Here is a 23,413-nt window from a genome sequence, read left to right as displayed (position 1 = left end):
TTTAGATAAATACATCTCTTTAATTCCCAATCCAGCCCGCCTGCCCCAGTTCCTCTCCCTCCCCGATGCTGCCAATTATATGATGCATCAATGTAATTAAATACCTATTAACTTAGTTCAAGTCTGACTATGAGCCAGCAGAATGATGTTTACTTGTGATACATCGAGGTCCCATCCGTTATGATGAATAGATGAGCCCTGTCTCGCTGGTGCGTTAAGAAAATGGCTCTGGTTAATTGCTTTGTTTACATATCCAGCAGCTCGATGAGGGATCAACTGTGAAGATCCAGGAATCTTATTTTTTATTCTAAGGAAAAATAATAACAGCCACGAGGCACGGTGGCTGGAGACGACCATGGCCGTGTTATTATCTGGAGGTTTATGCAAGTGTCTCAACTCCTGAGAGGTGACGTGCAGAGACAGGGAAGGATTCTGTGCTTTTACGTGGGAGGACATTGCCCTCTAGTGTCCACATGGTGCGTTGCTCTGTCAACGGTATTGGAACACAAAGCGCATGGGGACACTGGGAACATTAAGCCATTTAGCACTTAAGCGATAAAGACATAAAATCATTTCAGAGAGGTTCAGCGTCTGTGAAACAAATGAGTGCAATTAGGGGGGAAAAGAAGGGGAGGAAAACAATCCTTAAAGGAACAAGAGAAGTTCCTGCTGCAGGTTTAAACTACTGTGAAATCCAGAATAAGGGAAGAAGGTATCAGTGGCAGTTGTTTGTTTTGAGGTTTAATCTAGAATCCAGAAAGTGAGTTAGAGGTTTGAAAGCATCTTATGAGCTGATATTTTATGTACCTGCATGATATTATCAGTGCAGCCACAACATACTGCTCCTCTTCTCTGTATTTTCTCTTAATGAACCACTCCAGAGGTTGTGTTTTTTTGCATTTATTACCCCAATTAAAACAAAAAACGTACAGTCTTCATTACCGCTGACCTTCACCAAGAAGTAGCAGTGTTTTCCCTCCCCACCACGCGGCCTGTGGAGTCCATTCATTGCCCCCTGGTATGAAAACACATCCGTGGAGACTTTAAAACTCGGCCGACTTTGATAATTCATCACTGCGAGTTTCACATCCGCATTTATATTTGTCAAAGTTAACCTTATTGTTGCATGGCGCAGACTTCCTAAACCAAGCTGCACTTAAAACCGTGTTACCGTGCAGCGATAATGTTACTTTGACAAATATAAATGCAGACGCGAGGCTCATTGTGATATATTACCTCAACCAGAACCAGCCCGCAGACTCCACAAGTGGATTTTCACCCCAGACCGAAATGAGTGGAAACGTTGTGATAGAATGTATATATGATGATGAAAATTACAGTTGACGTGCAGCCTCCTTTCACTTCTTCACAAGTGATATTGTAGCTGAGATAAAGGAGGAAATGGGCCTGGGATATAAAGATTGAACAGATACTTGCACAGATCACAGTACCACCCACTGAAGTACTATACAGTAAGTCCTGTGCACAACAAAGAGGCAATGAACTTTACCTGGAAACATCTCTGGAACATATGCATCCTTCAAAAACAATCTCCCTATATCTACAGGTCAGATACGACTTTAGTAAATAAGCTAAACTGCTGCACATGAGATTGAAGACACTAAATATCCTTGTGATTACATGCCGCAATACGAAAATCCAAAAGGCAACTCCACTGCTCACGAGTTCAGTCAGACAACTCCCGTTTGAAATAGTTATTGCAGCAGCAGAAGTGAGAGTTTGGTGTCTCTGCTCCAACTTGTGATTGAATTTCGTAGAACGTGGTAAGACGAGCAAATGTCTTTGACTCCCCTGTCGGAGCCGGCAGGGGGAGGCCGGGCCGCTGCCTGAGCTGAATCCACAGGCGATACCGAAGCAGGGCAGCAGGGGCATCGACGAGCAAGGGGAGCTATGGGAAATCTCTGCAGCTCAAACAGATGGGTCGTGGAGAGCGAGGCACGTGTCACATGATTAGAGCAGCTCAGCTCAAAGTTGTCTGAACCTGAACTGGCCCGCAACCTGTCACAGGCGTCGCTCCATATAAGTGAGCGTGACTGAAGCTATAAACAGTTCTGTAATAAGAGGTTAAAATGGGGAAAAAAACAAGTGGGGGATCTGTTCTTTTTCAGAAAAAAGGAAATATTCGCAGAGCTTCTTTGCTCTATAGTTGCGATATACATTCGAAAGTCACTGCTGAACTAATAACACAGGATAATTAACTTTTAGGGCAACTAACAAGAACTCTGTCAGGCAGGAGGCTGAAGGGAAACTCTCCAACTGGTCTACAGCTATTAATAAAATAAAGGAGAAACTCCACTTTATCTAAGATAAGACTATGATGGGAATACTATGTGATATAATTAAAAAAAAGGACTTACTGTGTGTCTATACGTGTCTATAACATGTAACTAACCATATAAGTCCCTTGGAAGTAAAGTTTCTGTGCAAGTATTGTGTGTTTTTCAGATTGAACCCACTCGTTAATAAAGCTTCAAAACTCATTGCAGCCTTCAGGCGAGAGAGAGTTGTTCAAACATCATAAAATATGTTCCCATTTTAATACAACAGCAGCTCAATGTCATAACTCAGTAGCATTGTGTGACACTCTAAAGTAAAGAACATGTTCTCCAGGGACGTTCTCTCTCTCTCTCCGGAGCCTCTCAACCCACTCAGCTAACTTTTTATGCCGCTTTAATTACACACAGAACACAACATAGTGGCGAGCATCTGCCAGGGGCCATTAAAACCGATTTGATGAGACGGTACCTGATCAAGGTGCGCCCACTTTTCACCCGCGGCTCCGTCTCTTGACCTCCTCTCAGGCACGATAAACACCTCCGCCGTGGTCGGTAAACCTGGAAGCACGGTGACCAGGAGCTGATTCGCGCTGATTCCCGTGACCTTTAATAAAGAACAGAAACTCATTAAAGAGGGTTTTGATTGGAAATGTTTGGGGACGACATTCTACGATTTGGGCCTTGAGGTATGATTCTTTGTAGGGGGGTGGGGGGTGGGGGTTGTCTGTATTAATGAGTACCTACTGCAGCCTTTCTGCCTCACATATCATTTGCCTAAGTACCAGCCTCTGTCCAGATGTGACGCACGGATCAACGGAAACCTGCAAGTGCAGTTTGACAGTCTTCGGTGAAGGCCAATGCTTTTAGTGCCTTTACGCCATAAGCAGAGGTCTGCTGTCAGTTTCCAGGTGTAAACCCGGGTAATATCTGACAAGGCAGAAGGTCAAAGTGAATGTTTCATACTGAGGGCTACTCTCGGTTATATATAGAGCTCAGTGTTCTGCTCTTTTTCATAACCTGCTGCTTTCTGACATCCCTGTAGTGTCCAGGAGGGAAACGCAGATGCACTTAACCGCGGTGGGCTCACGTTACTTGAGGCTTCTTCAAAGCGACCGCTTTCGTTTTCTTGGAAAGCAAATGGCAGACGTAGTAGCATTGGTGTTATTGCACTTTGTTATTTTGACAAGTTCATCTGAAACTGTGCTGTTCATAATGATTCTTGGTGATGTGCTACAGATGGGAGACAAATGAAAGGACAAAAACAACATGATGTTTCTCAGTTAGATGTTGCTACATGTTGAGCCTCCATACAACATCTCAGTTTCTTTCTTGTCATCGATTCTCCACGGGTTGAGATCCTGAATCTGAGTTTGTGATGGCTTGATGAAGGGTTTGCCACAGCTCAGCCATGGCTCCAGGTTTCCCTTGTTGTCTCTGTGTTTCACCCTGTCTTCCACAGTGTCTCCTCCTCCCATCTGTCTGTGTATGACCCAGTTACAATGTCCAACCTCTGAGCTCTTTATGCACACTTCTCTTAAAGGTTTAGAGTGTAGGATTTAGTGACATCTAGTGGTGGAATTAATTGTTGCAGAAGAAACAGAAACAAGCACTGAAGGGGGCAACCAATCCTGACGATGACATTACAAGAAAAAAAAGTTCTCATGTAAGTATAAACACAGAGCTCAATTATGATTTATCTAATAGCCATAAGGTGTTTACTGGTCCTACTCATTCTCTATTTTTGCATAACGATGCTATTTATAAAATATATATATATAATTATGTAAGAATTAACTCTCATCCACTGTTATTCATGAGCCTGGACCTTGATGTCAGGCCGTCGCTCCCTCAAGCTGTTTGGCCGTGAAGAAAGTAAACAACATATAATAAAAACTCCCAAACCTGCCAAAGCTGTGCCATTGCTGTTTATTTGAGCCCTTGAAGCCTCTCTGGAGTCTGTGAGGGTTCAGAGTTTGAGACCTTCGGGTTTTGTGTGGGTGCAGCTTCACCCTCTTGATCATACTCCACTCTGGGCCCTGATCTACTCATTCCAGCGGTATAAGAACTCCAGCCTCCCATCGCCATGTTGTCAGGAAAACCACGGTGGCAGCTAAACTCTCGGCCGCTCGAGTGTTCATTCTGATGATTTGCGTCCTTGCTGCTAGGACCTCCGCGGCAAACGGCCTTCTCCTCTGCCATGCCGTGTCCACTAGTGACCTACAGCTTCACCTGACTCTCCACATGTGCTCCCTCAGAGATCCAACCCCTAAACGTAAGACATTTAATGAACCACCACTAAACCATATCTAGTGCGCCTGGGTCTGCCAAAATGAAAGGTGACATCCGTGTTGAAGAACTGAGGTTTTAAAAGCAACCATGAAAAGGGTTGCTTTTCATGGTTGGCATAAAAGGGTTGGTACACCACAATGTACATCCTCTCCAAAAGTCCAGCCACAACTTTTCCCCCCCAATTCTGGATACAAGAAGAAAAGATCAGAAGAAAATCTGCATTTGTTATGACTGCACTCTTCAGGGGTTTCCTTTCATTTGTCACCCAGAGCACAGAGGTGAACAACTAATTACACAGCAAGGGAGGTTAGGGGAACCGCAAGCAGTGAAGTGCAACACTTGACACAAGACCGCATGCATACAATACAAAAGCAGCATAACCAGGCAAGGAAATGTCATCGTCTCAGCACACAGGGACTCGAGCTTTCCTCTCAGGCCGGTGCGAAGCTCCTAATTGCCACGACAAGCTCCTCTGGAGTTTGGGTCAGTTCTTATTACGTCTGAGTGTTTTATAGGAGCAGCTCGCAGCTGAAGAACTGACCTGAACCATGGAGCTCTTCATCACTCGGCAGATATCCTCCCTCCACTCAGACACCCCAGGGTTCAGCTCGTCCAAATTAGAAGAGAAGGCCAAGACATGTGACTGGAAATAATCTGAAATAGATAGAAATTGAATTCAGCTAATGTACGTCTCCTTTCTGGACTCGTTAGGTGGAAATAACAACTCAATTACGTTGTAGGGGTTGAACGCAGAGTCGATCCTGTGGCTTAATGCCGAGAGCAAAACAACTTTAACAATAAATACTAATAAAGAATGAAAACATTTACATAGATTAAGAAAATATATTGAATGTTTACATGTGTGTGTGTAATTTTACAATCTATTGTCAGAATACACAATTATAATTAAGGCCAAAGTTTATATAATGTTCTTGACCGTGAAAATATCAGCTCAACAACAAATGTCTTGTTGCACTGAAAAAAGACAATTGATGCACCAACTTAAAGAAAAACACAATGAATTAAGTTTTGTCAACTTAGAGTTAGAAATTGTGTTATTAAAACTTGTTAACTTTAGCTTAAACAAAAAATGTAATTCATTATTGTGTTAACAAGTTATTCTTAAATTTTCCTTTTTTCCTGTCCTTGAGCTTTCAGCAAATCATGTGACCTTCATCTGCTAATTGGAATTTGGTCACGCTCTGATACATAAGCTTATACGACTCCTCTTACAGCATGATGCTAATAGTATAAAACAATTTCAATTACAACAACATCTCCATTATCAGCCATAGTGTGAAGGTAAACCAAGTAAGAAGTCATTTAGTGCTTCTAACACACAAAGCTAACTCCTTAGTTTCCCCTGTGTTATAGCAAGAAATTGTTTCAGTGTGGTGAGTAAAGTAAAATGAAAATATATGATTCACCGTAAACTGCTACAGTCATTTGGTCCTGATGGACTGTGTTGCCAACTGAAGCCTGAACTGTGACCGTATAACGTCCCTCTTTAGAGAAAGTTAAAGACATCGTCCCGTCCAGGGTCACAACAGGCTAGAGAGAGGGGGGTGGGGGGAGAGAGAGAGAGAGAGAGAGAGAGAGAGAGAGAGAGAGAGATGTGCTGTGACTCATGCATCTATCATTTCATTCAGGAAATTGAAGGTGTGGCTGAGAAAAAGATATTAGGGGTTTACCTCAGTTTTGTTATCTAACCACCAGTAATAGATGACTGTTCCCACGTTGCCGGGCCGTGACAGCGTGGTGAGGTTCACTGCTTTGTTCTTCAAGACCACCGAAGGAGCCGAGAGCTGCACCTGCTCGAGCTGACCTGTAGGAGAGAGAACACAGAAATCCACAACTTCTGATAAAATCTCTTGCATAAGCCGAAAAAAACGCTGCCTCCAGGATGCTGAGACTTAAAGCCGAAGACATGTTTGAGGCGAAAAGAGTTTTGGCACAACATCGACTATGTGCAACACAGCGATGATACGGAGAGATGGTTGGAGAAGTTGTTGTTTGACAAGTGCCTGTGGATAGTTTGATGCTTTTTGCTGCCATAAAAGTGTCACCATTGGATTCCATTATAATGAGGTGAATTCAAACTGACAAACGCCGCTCTTCTCTGTCAATGACGAAACAACAAACAGGCGTCTTTCATGCCCACGCAGCCTGAGTGAGTGACACTCAAAGCTCTGGATGGAGAAGTCGAATGGAGTCTCTGTTTAATGAGCCCATTTGAAGATCCAGAGGAGTCGTGATGACAGTCGTCCTGTTTCCTATCGGGTTTTTTTTTCTTTCCAAGGGCAGAAAAGTTGAAGTATTTTGACCTATTTTGAGGCTTCTGCATCTCACAGTCTACGATCAGCTGTGATGAAGGATCAAGACGAAAGCTTGTAATGTATTCGTCTTTTGATGTCAACAAAAATAGTTTGTTTCAGACATGTTCACTTTCTCATGTGGCTGAAAATACGCACTCACGTCAGTCGATTAAACGCACATATGCAGACGATGAGCAACTGTTTCATAGTAAACCCACACTCTTGGTAGAGGGGTATTTAGCAAGTGATTAAAATGATGCTGATGATAATTTTAGAGAGGAACAAAAAGCTCATCTCATATTTTCACATCAAAATAATTTAATCATACATTTTATATATTTTATAAGACTTCTTTGAGACTCACAGGAGATGTGCAGGTAGAGTGTCACCCTGTCAAAGCCCAGCGTGTTGCTCGCTGTAGCAGAGACGTGATAGATGCCGACTTTGTTGTAGATGTGCCTGATGCCGTCATCGATGGAGCTGTTAACGTAGGATATGGCCGTCCCATCTCCAAAGTCCACTGTTATACTGGTCGTGGAGCCCAGACCCTTCACAAGGAAAACAATATACTGTCACTCACACTGTGGCCCCAATTGTCTGTCAGTTTCCTGGCTGATGCGCATCAGAGGGCATTTTCCATAATGGCTTCAGGAACAAGGTCAAGTGGCAAATCATGTAACTGAATATTTATTTGATATGCTGGTGCTTCAGTCACTGGGCCACATACACAGCCTGTTCCCTGTTATACACACTACTGTTGCTTGTTTTGAGTGAAGTCAGCACCTCTTCCAAAAAGACCAAGAAGGTGACATTCTTCCCCAGGGTTGCAACCAGTGTTCCCTCACTGGTGAAGATCTGAAGGCCCCTGGGGGCCTTACTGGGACACCTCTGACGCCTGGGGCTGTACTTCAGCAGAGTTCCTTCGGTGCAGTTGTTAGACAAAGCCTTGCGATATCTTGAGTTTTTTAAAGACAAAGAGGAACGTTACACAAGTGAATAAACAGACTTCTATCATGCATACAACAATTCACATAGCAGGTGCATGAACAGGAAAGCTTTTTTTCTAGAGGATAAAAAAAATATGCGTGGCTGCTTGTCATTTTTCATCTGTTCTGAAGGTTATCAACCATGCATGGATTATGTGTGGTGCGTACTAACAACAGTGTTCCGACATAATAGCAGGTTTTCAGGAGAGCTGAGCTTAAATGTAACCAAGGGCGTTTACGGCTTCTTGTGCCTGTGTGCGTTCAAACGAGTCAGGTACCCTGTGGAGTTGAGGAAACTGTCCCCAGTGACGCAGTCCCTCACTGTCGCTGAAGGAACGAACCAGAAGGCCGGAGAGCAGCTCCCATCAAGCTGCCTCTCAAACCCATAGTCACTGTGTCAGAAACACACATAGGAAGAAACGCAACGGGGTTATCAAGATTAGTTATCATTCATTTAAAATATCCACTTTTACCTGAGTCCCACGCATTAAGTGCGTGTTTACACTGCACAGAGGTGTTCCAATGCTGGAGAAATCATAACAGCTGTCCGGAGCATTCCAGAGTTGATGTTAAGCACCAAACATCAGCGGCAGAAAAAAGCACCGCTTGTGTTTACACTGACTGTAATTACACCTTGGCAAAGTCAGAGGGAGCAGTCATATTTCTTTCACGGCGATCAGAGAAACAGTCTCAGGAGCCAGAGTTGCAAAAGTTTAACGAGTCTTTTAGTGATAAAGTGGTGTTAAGCATGTGATAGAAGAGTCAGTGCTGATTATTTAGCACCTTGAAAGACAGATAAAAGAAAGTGTGACACAGAGTGGAGCGACCAGCATGAAGTCCTGACTGGAGGCAACACTTAGTGAGGTAGTTGTTATTGTCGTTATTGTTAAGGTAAATCTAGGCAGGTGCATTTGATGTAAGCAGTGACTGATTATTATTACATTGTTAAATAACGTCATTCATATTGTGTTGATAGGATCAATTAGCGGAACTATTTTATCAAATTGTGTCGTCAAAAATCACAAAACGTTCAAAATGTTTTGTCTTATAATTTGTTCCGACTCTATACATATTTGCAATCTTTTGGTATATATATAAATATACAAACAATATGGCAATACTGAATGTGCTATATTTGTATATAAACACACACACTCACACACATACACACACATACACGCACACACACACACATTCTTGGTTCTAAAACAAGCTCAGAGTTAAAACAGCTGTTATTGTAGACGTGGTTGTGACAAGCTTCCTTCCTAAGCCCCAAAAAAATCTAAAATCTAACAGGAATCAGAATAACACGTAGTGAATTATAAAACAGTCTTCAAACAACTCGTCTTGTTGTGCCTAAGGTTTGCTTCACAGACTCTGCCTCTGGAGATTGATAAAGTGTTGTGCATTGGAGTTAATGAAGTGAAAGGAGAAGCTGCCGAGCACGGAACTCACCACTCAAAATCCGCCTCTGTGCACGGGCAGGACTCTGACATCTGGGAAATATACTGATCTCTGGCCTTGACACATCGAACGTTTGTTTTAAGTTTTTGGAGGATTCTCTTCATTCCCATGATGCACACTTCCCCCTGTAATTAATAATGCATCATAAACATTTCAAAGGTTCTTTTTCTTTCATTGTACGAATGCATTAAGGAAATTCCCTTGAGTATAATCAGCGAGTGGCTGTTCGGCAGTCAAGTAGCAGCGAGACCCTCTTACCTCACTGTGCAGCTGCCACGTCAGATAATCCTCAGATGTGCATCGGTGTTGAAAAATGGACCGGAAGTCAATTTTGACAAGCTGCCACTCGGACCGATGACTGAAGTGACCAAATATTCTACACAGACAAGAAAAACAAGAAAAAATGGTCATGTGTTTTTTGGAAGATTTGAGAAAAAAAGGTTGAGAAACTCATTTTTTCCTCATAAGAAAGCTCATGAAACCCTTACAAACCAAGATCAGACTAATTCCAGAATATTAATGTTCACTTCTAAGTCTTCATCAGAGTAATGTATAATTTACCACTGCAGTAATTAACTAAGTAAGAACCCACATGAGCTCTATGGCGCCTTCATTGTACTTACGTCATTATGAGGGTGTCCTCTCCCGGCTCCCCCAGCACCCCGTCAACGTAGAGCGGAGAGGAGGTGAAGCTATATTTGTCCCAGTTTCTACCCTCATCAAAACTCAGCCTGGGGGACAGAGCAACGGTTGAATCACAGTCAGAGTCGCCACAAATAGAGCTGCATCCAGCACGAGAAAAGCCTCAGCAGGAAGGCAAGCTCGCCTCTTGTTTTGAAGATTGAGTGCCGGTGCTAAAAAAGATTGCGGTGCCTCCTCGGAGGGCCTTACCAAATGTGTCTAATTGGCAGAGGTGTGTGTCGGATGGCCACCAGAGATCCTCCTTGATTCAGGAAAAACACACTGTACTCTTCCTGGAAAACCTGCAGACACGACCGAACCAGCCTCACATCAACTCACCGGAGAGATAGTCAAGTCTACGGCACGAGGAACATGCACACTTACACCGAGACAGCAAAGAGTGAAACCGCAACTCGTCTTTACACAAGAGTCTCAGTCGTGAGAACAGACACAAAAAACAACCAAGCCGGTGTTGCTGTCTTTGTTGAATTCCTGAGTGTTGAGCCGGTGGCAAAAATGTGTTTGCTCCTTCTGGTTTATTTGTGCTGCACATCAGAGATGCACTGGGTGTCAAACCTCGAATCTTTAATTCTTTGCAGCTGTGACTCTGGCAACATGAACTGAAAGTTGGCAACACATACTGAGGCAGATTCCTTGTTTTCCTTTTGTATTCTTCGTAAAGCTTTCATAGAAAACCCGATCAAACTCTGTAGCTTTGCAGAAATGCATGGTATTGTTGCCGTACCTCTCTCCAGGTGTTTCCAGCATCAGATGTGATGAAGATACTGACGTTAGTGTTGGTCAGCTCAGGTCCGACGACACCTGAAGTAGAAAAGGTAGAAGTTTGAATTGTCACTATTTCACACACACACACACAGAAAACAAGTATTTTCTCAGACAAGACAACAGGATTTATCCTCTGAAGTAACATGGAACAGATGTGCAGACGGATTCCATTCCTCCTTCAGAGCTGCGGTCGGCTGAGAAGGTCAGAACCAAAGAAGAGATCTGACTTGGGGGGGCGAGGATCTGGAGGAATTGAGGGATCTGGTCGAGGCGCGGCATTAACATAAGATAACAACAGCGTGGATGTGCAAATCAAATAATCTCCTCACCTGATGCTATTATGATTCCCGGAGCGGAGTCTTTGCTGACGATGTTTCCCGAGGTGTAAGGATTCTCCGACACGTGAAGGTGCAGGTGGAGCGAACAGAACGGCTGAGGAACACAAGAGCAGATTAGTTTGCCGCGGTGAGAACGTGAGAATGAAAAATCTGACAGAGACACGGTTCACATTCGATATGAGTCATAGAAACGGCCCTGAATCCATTATGAAGCTTGGAATATAGGTTTGTTATTCTGTTAAAAAGCTAAGGGGTTGCTGAGGATTATCAGGCACCATACAAAAACTTCCATTTATTATTCATTTATATAAAGGAAATTTGAAACTCGTGGGGAGACTAAATCCTTAACAGGAAGCTGACTGTAGAAAACAATTGCAGTAAACTATTGGAAGCATAGAATCAAGCTGCTTTAGGATGATTCTTCTTTGATATAGAAAAACCAAAGACTCCAGTCATTATCATTATATTTATCATCAGACCGGGCCGATGCAATGGGAGTAATAGCCTTGTATGAGTGTGTGCACAGTAGTTTACAGGCCAGTTGGGGAATCTCAGAATATCCTGTGTATACAATTTTTTATATTTCATGTAATTAAATTCACTCCCCTTATTATTTATGGTTTACTATCAATAGTTTTTCTCTCCTTTCGACACCATGTCCATTAGTTATTCCTCTGGTGACTATTGGATAATGTGAAGCTTTGTTTAATGTCATGTAACAAACCTTTAAATCCTTTAACCTTTGATATTGAAAATAACTTACATTATTTGAATGTAAACATTGTCAATCCTGTAATAATGAATGGTCACATCTGACCTCATCGACCAAGGCACTCAAATCCTCCCAGTAGTTATGATACAGGATATTATCCACCGAGCATAGTACAGTATATATTGATAAAATAGGACATGCTACTACCAATAATAGAAATAATAGATGCGTTATTAATCTTATAGTCAATATGAATCTAAAACCAGATGATAAAGTTTGTTCTATGCATAGTTTTTGTAGCAGCTGGTCTCCATGGGGTCCACTAAAGCTCCACACACTCCATTACTGCTGAGGTACATTAACCTATTTAAAGTGTCTCTTCATGAAACGTGGAGATTTGGTGTCTGACCACGCTGTGACAGGACTCGGTGCCATATCTGTTTCCGGCACATGACAGTTTTCCAAACAGAACCAAATCTCTCTCCCTCTCGTCAGTGGCCCACTTACCTGCTCACAATAGACCCTGTTTCCCTGGAGATCGGTTGTCGGAGCCTGAAGAAGGTGCCAGTCTCTCCCCTTGTTGTACGAGATATAAGTTTTCACTTGGTTCTCAACAACTTTATTTGACAGGAACACCCCTTTAATCCCGGCAACCTGCGAACATGAGAGAGGCAGAAGGGTAGGAGGAAAAAATAATACCCCCTCAAAAAAATATTCACCATAAATTATTCAAACTTAAGTTTAAGCTGAAGGCCTGGTTCTGCCAGGAAGAGAATTCGGAAAGTGAGTTGTTTTTTTTGACAGGGAGCACTATTTTGGACCATCTGTAGGACTGTGTGGAATCAAAACAACATATGGCGCCGCCCTGAGATATTTCTCCCTCTTTGTGTTTTCTGCTCACAGAGACGGAGACTGTCGGAAGAAGCTGGAGCTCACATTTCTTTTCCGTTGCAGAGCACAGAGTCTTTATGAAAGGAAAAATGGCCGTGTCATATTTTCTACGGGTCGCCCATTGCGGCTTAACACTGCAGGTCTGGGCGTTCAGTGTGTGTGTGCATCTGTGTGTGTGTGTGGAGGTCACTGAGCGGTGTGAGTAACCCCCGCTGACGACTCTCTGAGGTGTGCATGTTGGAAACAGTGTGGTGCTTTTACTGCTGGCTGTAGATGAGAATAATCCAGAGTGATGCGTTCAGGGGCAGCCGCGGCAGCCTTGCAGTGCTTCTGTCAGCCTGGATACGAGGCGTTCAGGGCACAAGTTAAAGCTGCTGTTCCGCCTGCATTGTGACTGTGGGCTCTCAGCGACACCAGGGTTTACTTGTGCGTGTTGCATTAAGAGTGAAGTTACTAAAACTTTTATGCCACAATAATGTCAAATGAGAAAGGGAATAAAAACACCAGGAAAGTATAAAGGAGAAACTCACATTGCGTAGGATAAAATGCAGTGTGTCAACATCTGCCCAGTTATATTGAGGACATTAAAGACGTCTGAATACAGGAAGTTTTCAGCAGAGTCTTTGTTTTATTGCCCAAAGAAGCTCTGCAAGCAGCATGTTGCTCTTAGATACACACTGAAACCTTTTTGCTTGCATGTTATTCTCTGTATGATTCCAGATTAGCAGTTTGGCCAATACATGATGGGATAGTCTCTGAACCCACCCTGGACAGATGAGACAGACATGTACACATGTATAGATTGAGGGATTAAGACTAAAACACAAATCTGCCAAATATTTACCTCCACCAATGATGTTATGTCTCATCTGTGATTGTTTGTGTGTTATTTAGCAGGATTAAGCTATTTTATTTTTGACTAAACTTGGTGTAAGGATGTCGTTTGGATCAGAGAGGATCTCATTAAGTTTCTGTGCAGGATCCGGATCAGGGGGCAGATCCAGGGTTTCATTTTTTATTCCTCAGAGAATAATTCATGGATCCTGATGAAAACAAATCTGGCACATTTAGGGGAATGGAATTTATGAATGAATACTGGTAAAATCGATTGTCATTCAAAGTTTTGTTGATTAACAATTGTTGATTTTGCTTGATAAACTATATTATTATAAAGGCTCAAGCCCGGCCGTGGGGTTTGAACCTGGTCCCGCTCGACATGCCTGAATAAGCTGGAAACATGCAAACAGACGACAGCATCGCCCTGACAGCACCGCCGCTGCCTACCTCATACAGGTCTATCATGATGTTTCCCTCAGGCCCTCCGCTGCTCACGACGCTCTCCAGCATCAGGGTGAAGGACAGGTCACGGGACTCGGACATGTACAGGTTGTACGAGTCGTTCTGGTGCCAGTCCTGAATCGCTGCCACCACCTGGTTATCGTCCGTGCTGATTATCTGCAGGTCCTGAAAGTACACGAGACTCGTGAGTGGACGACGCCTAACAAAGCAGCTTTTACAAGAACTGATTTAAAGGGAGTTCTCCCAAAAAAGGAGGACATGCTTCATTGAATTACCCTGAATACCTTCTCAGGCAGGGAAGGGGGGAGGTGTCCCTTTTAACAGATTTTTGACAGTGCACGGTTGGATGGTTGGATGGATAGATTGGACGAAACAACACTTTGGGCACAAAATTTCCACTCGAACCAGCAAGCCGCCCGCTGTGCCTTATAAATATCTGCTGTTGCAGACGGGAGGGCAAATGATTAAAAACCGAGATCTCTTAAATAGACAAGAGATCTGAAGATATAATTATGCAAAGCCGAATCCATTTTCAGACAGATGTTAATGCGGTGCAAGCTATTTAACGGTTCTGTCAGCAAACATTGCGACTGCGTGGGAGCAACACTTAAAATCGCTGGAAAGATCAACCCACAATAAGTCTTCAAGACAACACCAAACAGCCACAAGGGACGAGTACAAGCTGCTTGTTGCTCTGCATGTGCTCATCTGACCAGAAGCACAGTGGTGCTGCAGCATCCTCACCTTTGGCCGAGTGTACTTAGGAAGCTTCATCGGGTAGAAGGAATTCCTCTTGTAGGACACGTAATGGACCGACTGGCCTCCTATCGGCACCTGGAACAGAGCGATTTGCATTGGAGGTGAATATTCCTAAGCTTGACTGTGTACACTGATTGCCACCAGCATGCATCAAACAATTTAAACCACTATTAAAACTCGGGGCTTGTGGTAATTAGGATATTGTGCATTAAAGCAAAGTGAAGCTTTAGTATAATACACAACAACGCAATTTCGGTTTCACGCCATCGTTTCCCCGGTATAATGGTGTCTTTTAGTTAATGAAACGACCGTGCATTAGGACGCGAGCGAAAGCGGCGGTGCAGCTTTTAATTGTCTTTTAATGAAGCCAAACCTTGCAATAAAAAACCCACCTGGATGAAAACGTACTCGTCCTGAACCACCAGGGAATCGGGGACGATGAATCCAGGGAAAGGCTTGCCCTTGTTTCCGTCAGAGCAATTCTGAAGTTTGCAAGTTATGTACTGTGACCCTGCGGATAAGCAAGAATACGAGTGCTAAAAATACAACAAAAGGGAAAAACACAAACCACCTTATGGTATTACATGACCCACAGAGGCACAACTTTGGAGGCCGATCTCTATCCTCACTCGGAGAGAGACCGGGGCGAGCTGCCCCAGTGTGTTAGCGTCAGCCGAATGAGGCAGCCTCCCCAGGGACAGGGCATTAACACACAGGGCCTTATGGAAGTGCCCGCCCCCCCCTGCTCTCTCTCTCTCTCTCTCTCTGCGCCGTGGCCAAGAAGAGAGCCAAGTCATGGCCCGGCTCTTGAAAAATGAATTAGTTCAATCGTTTGAAGAGTCTCCACTCAGCCGGGTCAGAGGAGGGAGGTGGTTTGAGTCGGGACAACAAATGAAGCCGGAGCCTCGGAGCTGATTTTTAATTACAGCAAATGTTAGAGGAAGAAAAGCATGCCATTTTAAGCGATGTCTCATTTTAACAAGAGATGACCATGGGATTTTAACAGGTTCTTTTCCTTCTGACATTATATTAATACTCACGTCCGTCAGAGACACTGATCTCCAGGTGAATCATTCCTTGTTCTTTATCTAAACCCAGTCGGGACCTGTAACATCAGGAAACAAATCATCTGTGAAACATCAGATTTCTACTTCAACACAAGGCTCTAGTGATAATCAAATCACTAACATTCTTCACCTACATTCAGATCAGTGACTCCCCAACTCTTTACCTTGTGACCCCGCAGAAATGAGGGAATCCTGTTTGTTTGCTTGAGGCCTGTTCCAAACATGAGCTCTACTCGTGAAGTTTGAATCTTTCATCCAAACATTCACTTTTCTCTCCTTCTACTTTTTGCCCTGGTAAATGTTAGTTTTTTCTCCCATTATGAATCATTGTGTTATTCTTTGAAGACTTCTACAAACCGTTCCAACTCAAGCTAGGTTGACCTCAGGTGATGCAGGTTCAGAATCAGTGTTTATATATATATATAAGATATACAAATGCATAAATATTTTTTTAACTCCTTGACTTCTTGATTTGTAATTTTAACTTTCTATTTCTACACTATTATCACAAACATAAAGCTCAACAAGGCACGGAGGCAAAAATCTCATCTATCCCTTGTGATGCTGTTTGAATAATTATAATCCAAACTAAATAAAACTGAACAAAATCTGCTCCCAGCTGAAAGTAACCTCCTCTGTTTTCGACAGCCCGATATCACTGGTGTGATTAAAATTTTTTAATCTGCAGCTGAACACTGTGAGCTGTGATCTCTACTGTTCTCTGTGGAGCAGCAGCACAACAACCTTGTGCCCTACCAGAGGTTTGACCCGCGCTGCTCTTTCTGGCCAAGCTGCACTTTGCCATTCACTCTGAACAGAGATTCTTCATGATCGCTGTTAAATGCGGAGCGACAGGACTGACCACTTGTTATATTAACCGCGGCTGTCGTGACACAAGACGTGTTTCTCCCCAGTTTCCGTCCCGCGTCCGAACCGTAATATGAAAGGGCCCCGTCCTGCTTCCCTCAGCACTCTGTAATTGCCTCAAAGCTCCATCTCTTTTAATGGACTTTCTGTCAAACACTTCATCCAATTCTATCAGTGAGCAGCAGCCCCCTTGCTCTTAAATAAACCCCCTGCAATGTTACAGTGACCCCCCCCCCCCCTCCATAACTAACACGTAGCTGTGCTTGTGCCGAGCGAGGACGGGGGGGTGCACGATCTGTTTGTAAATCACGTTTGTCAGATTTTCTTGAGATGAGATGAGCAATAAATGTAATTCTTTCATAGTGGATCTCTCAGAGTGAATCTATTTTTTTTTTCTTCTGCCGCACCTGTTCTGGTTGACTTATTTCCTGGAGGACAAAAGAGAAGTTTAACATATTTAAAACATCAGCAAAAATTCTTTGATTGATCGCCTTCGATGAACTCTTCCATTCCAGGGATGCCAAAGAAATCTCATCCTGTCCTTACCGTGCATATTGATGCAAATGATGAACAGTGTTCAGAAGTATATATTGATATTAAAGATACTCTAGATGTTCAGAATGTACAGTTTGCCTCACTGGGGAACAGCAGCTCGAACTGAAGATCTTTCAAGAAAAAATCTAGTGTTATTGTGTCTCTGTGAGAAGTGTTCCTCGATAAGAGAAGGCTGTTAATGCCCGGGCACAGAGCTAAATCACAGCCAAGTTAAGTGAAAAGAGAGGCAAGAGGTCTGTGTGTGCACAGTGCAGCTCGGGTTGCTTCCCATTAGCTACAGAAACTGGGGTTTGTTGTGTGATTTCTGTGAGATTAAGCATGAAATACATGTGGCTCTTTATTGCTCATTACACTGTGATTTATGGGCTATAATCTTGTGCATTTCTGATGAGTTCCGCTCGGCGGTGATTATAAAAAACCTTGAGTTTTTATTGTGGCAGGTTTTATTTGCAGAGCGTGGGACAGCAGTTCTTTATTGTCATTGTTCTGCAGAATAAAAATATTCCAATTTATGCTCTTGTCTGACAAACTGTATTTTTGACGCCTTATGAGTCAACGTGCGCTGGAAAAACTTGCACGTGCATCACGACACAGTAAATTATTTATCTCACAACATAAGCATAGACATAATTAAAGACTCACTAATATTTGTTGCTGCCGGTTTATTTCCTGCACACTTTTTAAATCCAGATCTGTTGTTTTTTTCAGTACAAATCAGGGGAAATTAATTAGGCATCACTGGAGCGTGATCACTCCTCAACCTCGACCAGAAATTGGTGTTGAACATCCACGTTCCTCCGAGGATAAAATAAATCTGCTTCATTAAACAACAGATCGTTGTTGTACTTGTGTTGTGTCGAGCATCATTTCACTCGTCGCCTCTTCACTCGAGTGATTTTTTATTCCAACTAACATTATTAACATTTTATTTCCCCGGACACTTTAAAACCACCTATATATCTGCACTGTAGGTCACTCCAACCTCCACGATTAAAATCCACGGGTCAGTTTTATTATTTATTCTATTGATAAGAGTGTGAAAAGGATTTTGCAGCCAGAAACTATAAAAAACATTATAAATTAAGGATTTATCCTGGGCCGTAATCCCAAATGCTAATAAAGCTAAAATGCTCAGAGACACCCAGGCGCCCTGTGCTACATCATCAGTCCTGATTCTGAGCATAATGCACAGCAGATATGATGCAGACTAATTGAAAAACTGATGGATAATGTTTGAATATGATTTGATTTGAGATACAATCTGGTGTCCAAACAAAAGCATCTCAACAAAGGTCCATGAGCAGGACTGCTCTCAGTGAATTCCAGTATAAATCTGAATGTGAAACTTAAAGCATTATTGTAATTAAAGGAGATGTAAAATGTAGGACTCTATCTGTGGGTCTGTCTTTTGATTTTTCTTTCAAACATCTTGTACCTGAGAAGGAAGTGAAGTGTTGATTATCGCGTTTTTCAGAGAGCTTCAATTATCTCCTTCTCTCGGTGTTGTCAGTGATGATTTCTTTGTCAGGTGGTCAATAGAACCCATCAGGCTCCCATCAGGCCACTGACAGGCACATTATAAACGTTGTGACATCTTCAGAAACGCCAAGTTGAAAGGTGATTATAATCGGAAGTGTGATGATAACCAGCGCTTCCATCGTCCATTGTGGTTAATGGACACGAGCAGTGTTTGAACCCTGACTGTGACCTCTTACGTCGATCTCACCACCTTTAAAGACGGCTGCGCAAAGCGAGAGCGGCTGCATGAGATGTCAACCTGACTCAGGATCAGACTTACCTCTACTCTTGAAGGAGTGTGAATATAACTAGTGATTTATTGCTAGGACCTCTGCCTCCGCATAAACTGGCCTGGATGAAATTCAGTGATAAAAGCGATTCCATTAAATGTGTAATTTCTCATTTACTCAAATTTTACTTTTACTATAACGAGTGGTGGAAAGCCGCTGAGGACATTCACAAGTATCTTATTAAAGAACAGATTTGAGGCAGGCAGTCGGTGCTTTTCACTTTTCAAATCAAGATTTTAATTACTTTTCATAAACGTCTGATGTTTACCTGATGATTGACACCTCATGTCTTTTGATTGTGAGCATTTCCCCCTTGATCCTCTCAGATTATTTCATTTAAATAACTATAAATACCAAATTGAGTTTCAGGCCGTTGATTTTTCCTCGTTAATCTGCTCATGATCCCTCAGATTTATCTCGAGAGCCTCAGAGGGACTCGACCATTCAGAGTTCCACAGGATAAAGCTATTAAAAACCAGCCCCACCGCAGCTTCACCAGGAAAATTATCTGTATGTATTGATGCATTAATATGAACCATTGAATAATGTCAGCTTTGATAAAGTCAAAGAGGGAAAGCACCTTAGATTGTGAAACTTTTTTGATACATTTCTGCTGATAGTACTTTTATAAACTTGACCTTTAGTTGTAATTACATATTTTTACATTGGTATATTGGTACTTTTATCTAAGTTTGAGTCCAAATATTTCTTAGAGTTGTGACTGTAATAAAAATTGTAGTTTTACATACTACAAAAACGTTTCGTGCCGCACACGCACAATCTAAGAATACTTTGAATATGCACAATGAAGGTATTTTGTATAATAATTGTAAAAAAACGTCTTCTGACTACAGTCCATTATTCATATATCTACAGCATATCAAAAATATTCCTGCATTTTACTCCCTGAAAGAAAAACATGCTACAAATGCTCGTGGATCTCACCAGTAGAATCTGTTGGGGACGACGCCGTCGTGCACGAGCTGCCACTTCCTGCCAAACTCAACAGAGACGTAGAGCTGAGAAAACGAGAGGAATGCATTAACCAAATGAGATTCAGTACTAGGAATAATTCTCAGAGTCAAATCATCCAACCAGAACTATTTCCAGATTTATGTGCAGCTCTCATTATCAAGGAGCTGTCAAGGTTGTGTGGCATCAATGTGTTAATGTTCTTCTGAATACTACACTGCGGAGCACATTGTGAAACTGCATCAGCTCCTATAAATAATACAAAGATGCTCTGAAGCCATGTTTCTGGAATAAAAAAATCCAAATTAAAAATAGCAAAGATCAGGGTCCTGGTATGAAACATTCACAAGGCCTGTCATCTTGATGTAATGATGGAGGAGCAGGCTTCTTAAGCTCGGAGCTTTGCGAGGATAAACAACATCGTTTTCACTCATCTAAGAGCTCGGTCTTTCAAAGAGACACGGCCGACAATCGATACATGTAAAATGAAACCAAGCAGAGATCCATTTCATTCTCGCAGTGATACAAGTGTGGAGTGGAGCGTGTGTGTGTGTGTGGGGGGGGGGGGGGGCACTCCCTGATGGAATTTGGCTTTACAAAGACATCCAGAGAGACCAGAAGGTAAACTTCTCTCCGGCGTCTTTATTTTTGACCCATTGATTGGCTCTCGACAAAAAGCTTTCATCCTCCTCCCTGCACCATTTATTTCACTTCTCAGACCTTGACTGTTTTTCTCCGGGAAAGTCAAGTCTTCCAATAGCGTGGCTGGGGAGGCCGAGTGATGTGTGTTGTGTTGACTGAGCCAGACAGCGGGGTTCTCACACAGAGTAATGAAGGGTGTGTGTGTGTTTGTGCCTGTGTGTGTGTGTGTGTGTGTGTGTGTGTGGGAGCCTTTGTGTTGTTTGGGTGTGTCTCACTTGTTGACATTGCTTGTGCTCTCTAGGACACACTCACAGTTTGGCTCCACAGCTCATGACATGTTTATGGGAGCAGGTGATCAGCTGCCTTGAATGTGGGCATCTGCAGCCCTGGTGTAAGTGGCAGATGTCTCCGGCTCGTGATGGCCATGTCCTGAGATGAGAGCCAGCCACCATCATCAGCATGAAAGCTTTTGTCCGCGGTAGGAACCCATGTTTTATATCATTTCATAGGGATATTGTTTGTGTTGTGGCTTGTGATGAATAATCCAGCAGAGCATCAATCTGGCAGCGCCCTCAGTACCCAGCGGGCAGAGGCATCACCACCAGCAGGTAAACCATATGCAACAACCTTTATTTCCACCCAGAGATTCTTTTTCTATCTGTCACATATTCAGTTTTTTTATTCCAGGCTTTTCCACGGCCACCTGACAGCCACGCACACACACACACACTCTACCTTTTGGTCGTGGCTGTAAGCCAGAATCCAGTCCTCCTGCTCGGGGTGAAAAAGCAGGCTGAGGATATCAAAGGCTAAGCTGTGTTTCTGATAGGACGCCCCCTCGTCAAGGCTAATGAGCAGGCTGCTCTCCACCTCCGGGTCAGTCAGCAACATGATCTGAGACGAGACGAGAAATGAGACGGGGGAATCAGCGAGCCACCTTGACAGCATCCAGTCCACCGGGCTTAAGTGTGCTTATGCAATGCACAAGCTCGGGCGAGAGAGGAAGAGAGAGAGAGAGAGAGAGAGAGAGAGAGAGAGAGAGAGAGACCCATGGTGCAGATTCCTGCGGGGCTGCAGCTACCTATTGAAACCAGTGTCTCTGCAACACAGTGAGAGTAATTGACAGATTTGTTTCAAACAGGACTTTTCATGACATGAATGCAGAAACGTACCTTCCTCTTGTTGTTGGGACTCACGTACAAGTAGCTCAGGATCGTTTTCAGCCCGACTTTCTCATTAAGTTTCTCATACGTGGTCCCGTAATCAGTTGACCTAAAAATTCAATCATGGGATAAAGTAAATAGGTTGTGCTGGAGAGTAAAGGAGAATGGAGTAACACCGACTAGTTGAGATGCTGATGGTATCATTAGGCATATCAGGCAAGCAGAAAATTGCTGCAGCAGACATCATGAGGCAATCAGCCACAGGGGGAGAGAACTTTCAATCATCAGAATAAACAAGAATTTGTTTGTGGTATGCACGGAGAGTGAGTGAGCTAGTATTATTATTAATATTATTGATACTTGGGGATAATTTCTTTGCGATGTTAACTTAAAAACAATTTAATTCATATGACATTTACTGTCAAAGAAATAGGGATCAGTTCTATTTGCCTGGTGACATTTAGGAGCGAGCAAATATGCACTGTTTTATACTGTTTTATACTGCACTGTCTAAAATACATTCACAGTTTCCTGGATGTTTTTACAGGATCTTTGGTCTTTAATGTGTTAAAAGCAATTAAATATTCTGCCATTTCATATACTCTGGTATATCGAAGACATTGGTTTTTACTTCCTCCTTGTTTGGAGATGCAAAGAACCAAATGCTGGATGTGTGAAAAATAGTGACTATAACTGATAAAATAGCCCATTTTAAACTCTCAAATATTTATATTTACATAGCACTGTATCTCTAGAGTACATAAATGACCATAAAGCATTGTTATCCTTACATATAAGGACATATGTTGAGATTTACATATTATACACTTGGTTTTGTGTTTATTAAATGCGCCCATTTAAAGCGTATACAACAATCCTTCAATAACACATAAGTCATGCTGAGTTTTGTTCAAGTTTGAGGTTTGACTGTTGTAGAGTCTATCTATGACGATTGACCAGGCCAAAATAAAAGGAACAACTTTTCAACATTGAACAAAATCTGAACGTTTTAAAGTTCACAAATGGAAGATTTATTGCAAGACTGTTGTATTTGGCCGGCCTGTGGTTCAGGAGGCAGAGCGGGTCGTCCATTAACTAGAAGGTCGTGGATTGATCGGCCTTCTGGTTCGATCCCCTGCTCCTCCTGTTTGATGCAAGGTACTCCACCCTGAGTTTGCCCCAGACGACTGTGTCATCAATGTGTGAATGGCGTGCGATAGAAAAAGTGCAGTGAAAAGGGCTTTAAGTGGGCAACATGACTAGAAAAGCACTATAGGCCTTTTACAAATCATTAACAATAATTTGAATAAATAGGTGTTCCAAATAAACCATAAGATTTTGCTCTTAATTGACCAAATTGTCCTTTAATGAAAAAGAAATGCTCAGAATATTATCCTATATAACAATAATAATAATAACAACAATATGAAGAAGCTGTTACCATACAAAGACATAAAATGGGAAATTTCTTACATGAATACAAAATCAGAGAGTAATAAGGAAATATCAACAAGGTGATGAA

The 23,413-nt window shown here is 42.6% G+C and overlaps 1 protein-coding gene across 1 annotated transcript in view; it reads right to left on the bottom strand.

Moving 5' to 3' along the window:
* Positions 1-23,413, bottom strand: part of LOC133966742 (VPS10 domain-containing receptor SorCS1-like) — a 46,466-nt gene that overhangs the window by 7,295 nt on the left and 15,758 nt on the right. Inside the window, exons 3-23 of the mRNA XM_062401783.1 lie at positions 21,901-22,000; positions 21,464-21,622; positions 20,060-20,133; positions 15,858-15,922; positions 15,210-15,328; positions 14,803-14,892; positions 14,044-14,223; positions 12,376-12,522; positions 11,148-11,250; positions 10,778-10,854; positions 10,243-10,334; positions 9,975-10,082; positions 9,610-9,727; positions 9,343-9,476; positions 8,166-8,279; positions 7,685-7,856; positions 7,266-7,449; positions 6,278-6,411; positions 6,014-6,137; positions 5,128-5,240; positions 2,767-2,901 (exon numbers count right to left, since the gene is read on the bottom strand). Of these exons, the coding sequence (XP_062257767.1) occupies positions 2,767-2,901; positions 5,128-5,240; positions 6,014-6,137; positions 6,278-6,411; positions 7,266-7,449; positions 7,685-7,856; positions 8,166-8,279; positions 9,343-9,476; positions 9,610-9,727; positions 9,975-10,082; positions 10,243-10,334; positions 10,778-10,854; positions 11,148-11,250; positions 12,376-12,522; positions 14,044-14,223; positions 14,803-14,892; positions 15,210-15,328; positions 15,858-15,922; positions 20,060-20,133; positions 21,464-21,622; positions 21,901-22,000 (2,542 nt within the window). The remainder of the gene's footprint in view (positions 1-2,766; positions 2,902-5,127; positions 5,241-6,013; positions 6,138-6,277; positions 6,412-7,265; positions 7,450-7,684; positions 7,857-8,165; positions 8,280-9,342; positions 9,477-9,609; positions 9,728-9,974; positions 10,083-10,242; positions 10,335-10,777; positions 10,855-11,147; positions 11,251-12,375; positions 12,523-14,043; positions 14,224-14,802; positions 14,893-15,209; positions 15,329-15,857; positions 15,923-20,059; positions 20,134-21,463; positions 21,623-21,900; positions 22,001-23,413) is intronic.

The sequence above is a fragment of the Platichthys flesus genome, chromosome 12 (genome assembly GCF_949316205.1).
Source record: "Platichthys flesus chromosome 12, fPlaFle2.1, whole genome shotgun sequence".
Lineage (NCBI taxonomy): Eukaryota > Metazoa > Chordata > Actinopteri > Pleuronectiformes > Pleuronectidae > Platichthys > Platichthys flesus.
The sequence above is the reverse complement of the archived record's forward strand: the minus strand, read 5'-3'. Positions and strand labels throughout refer to the sequence as shown.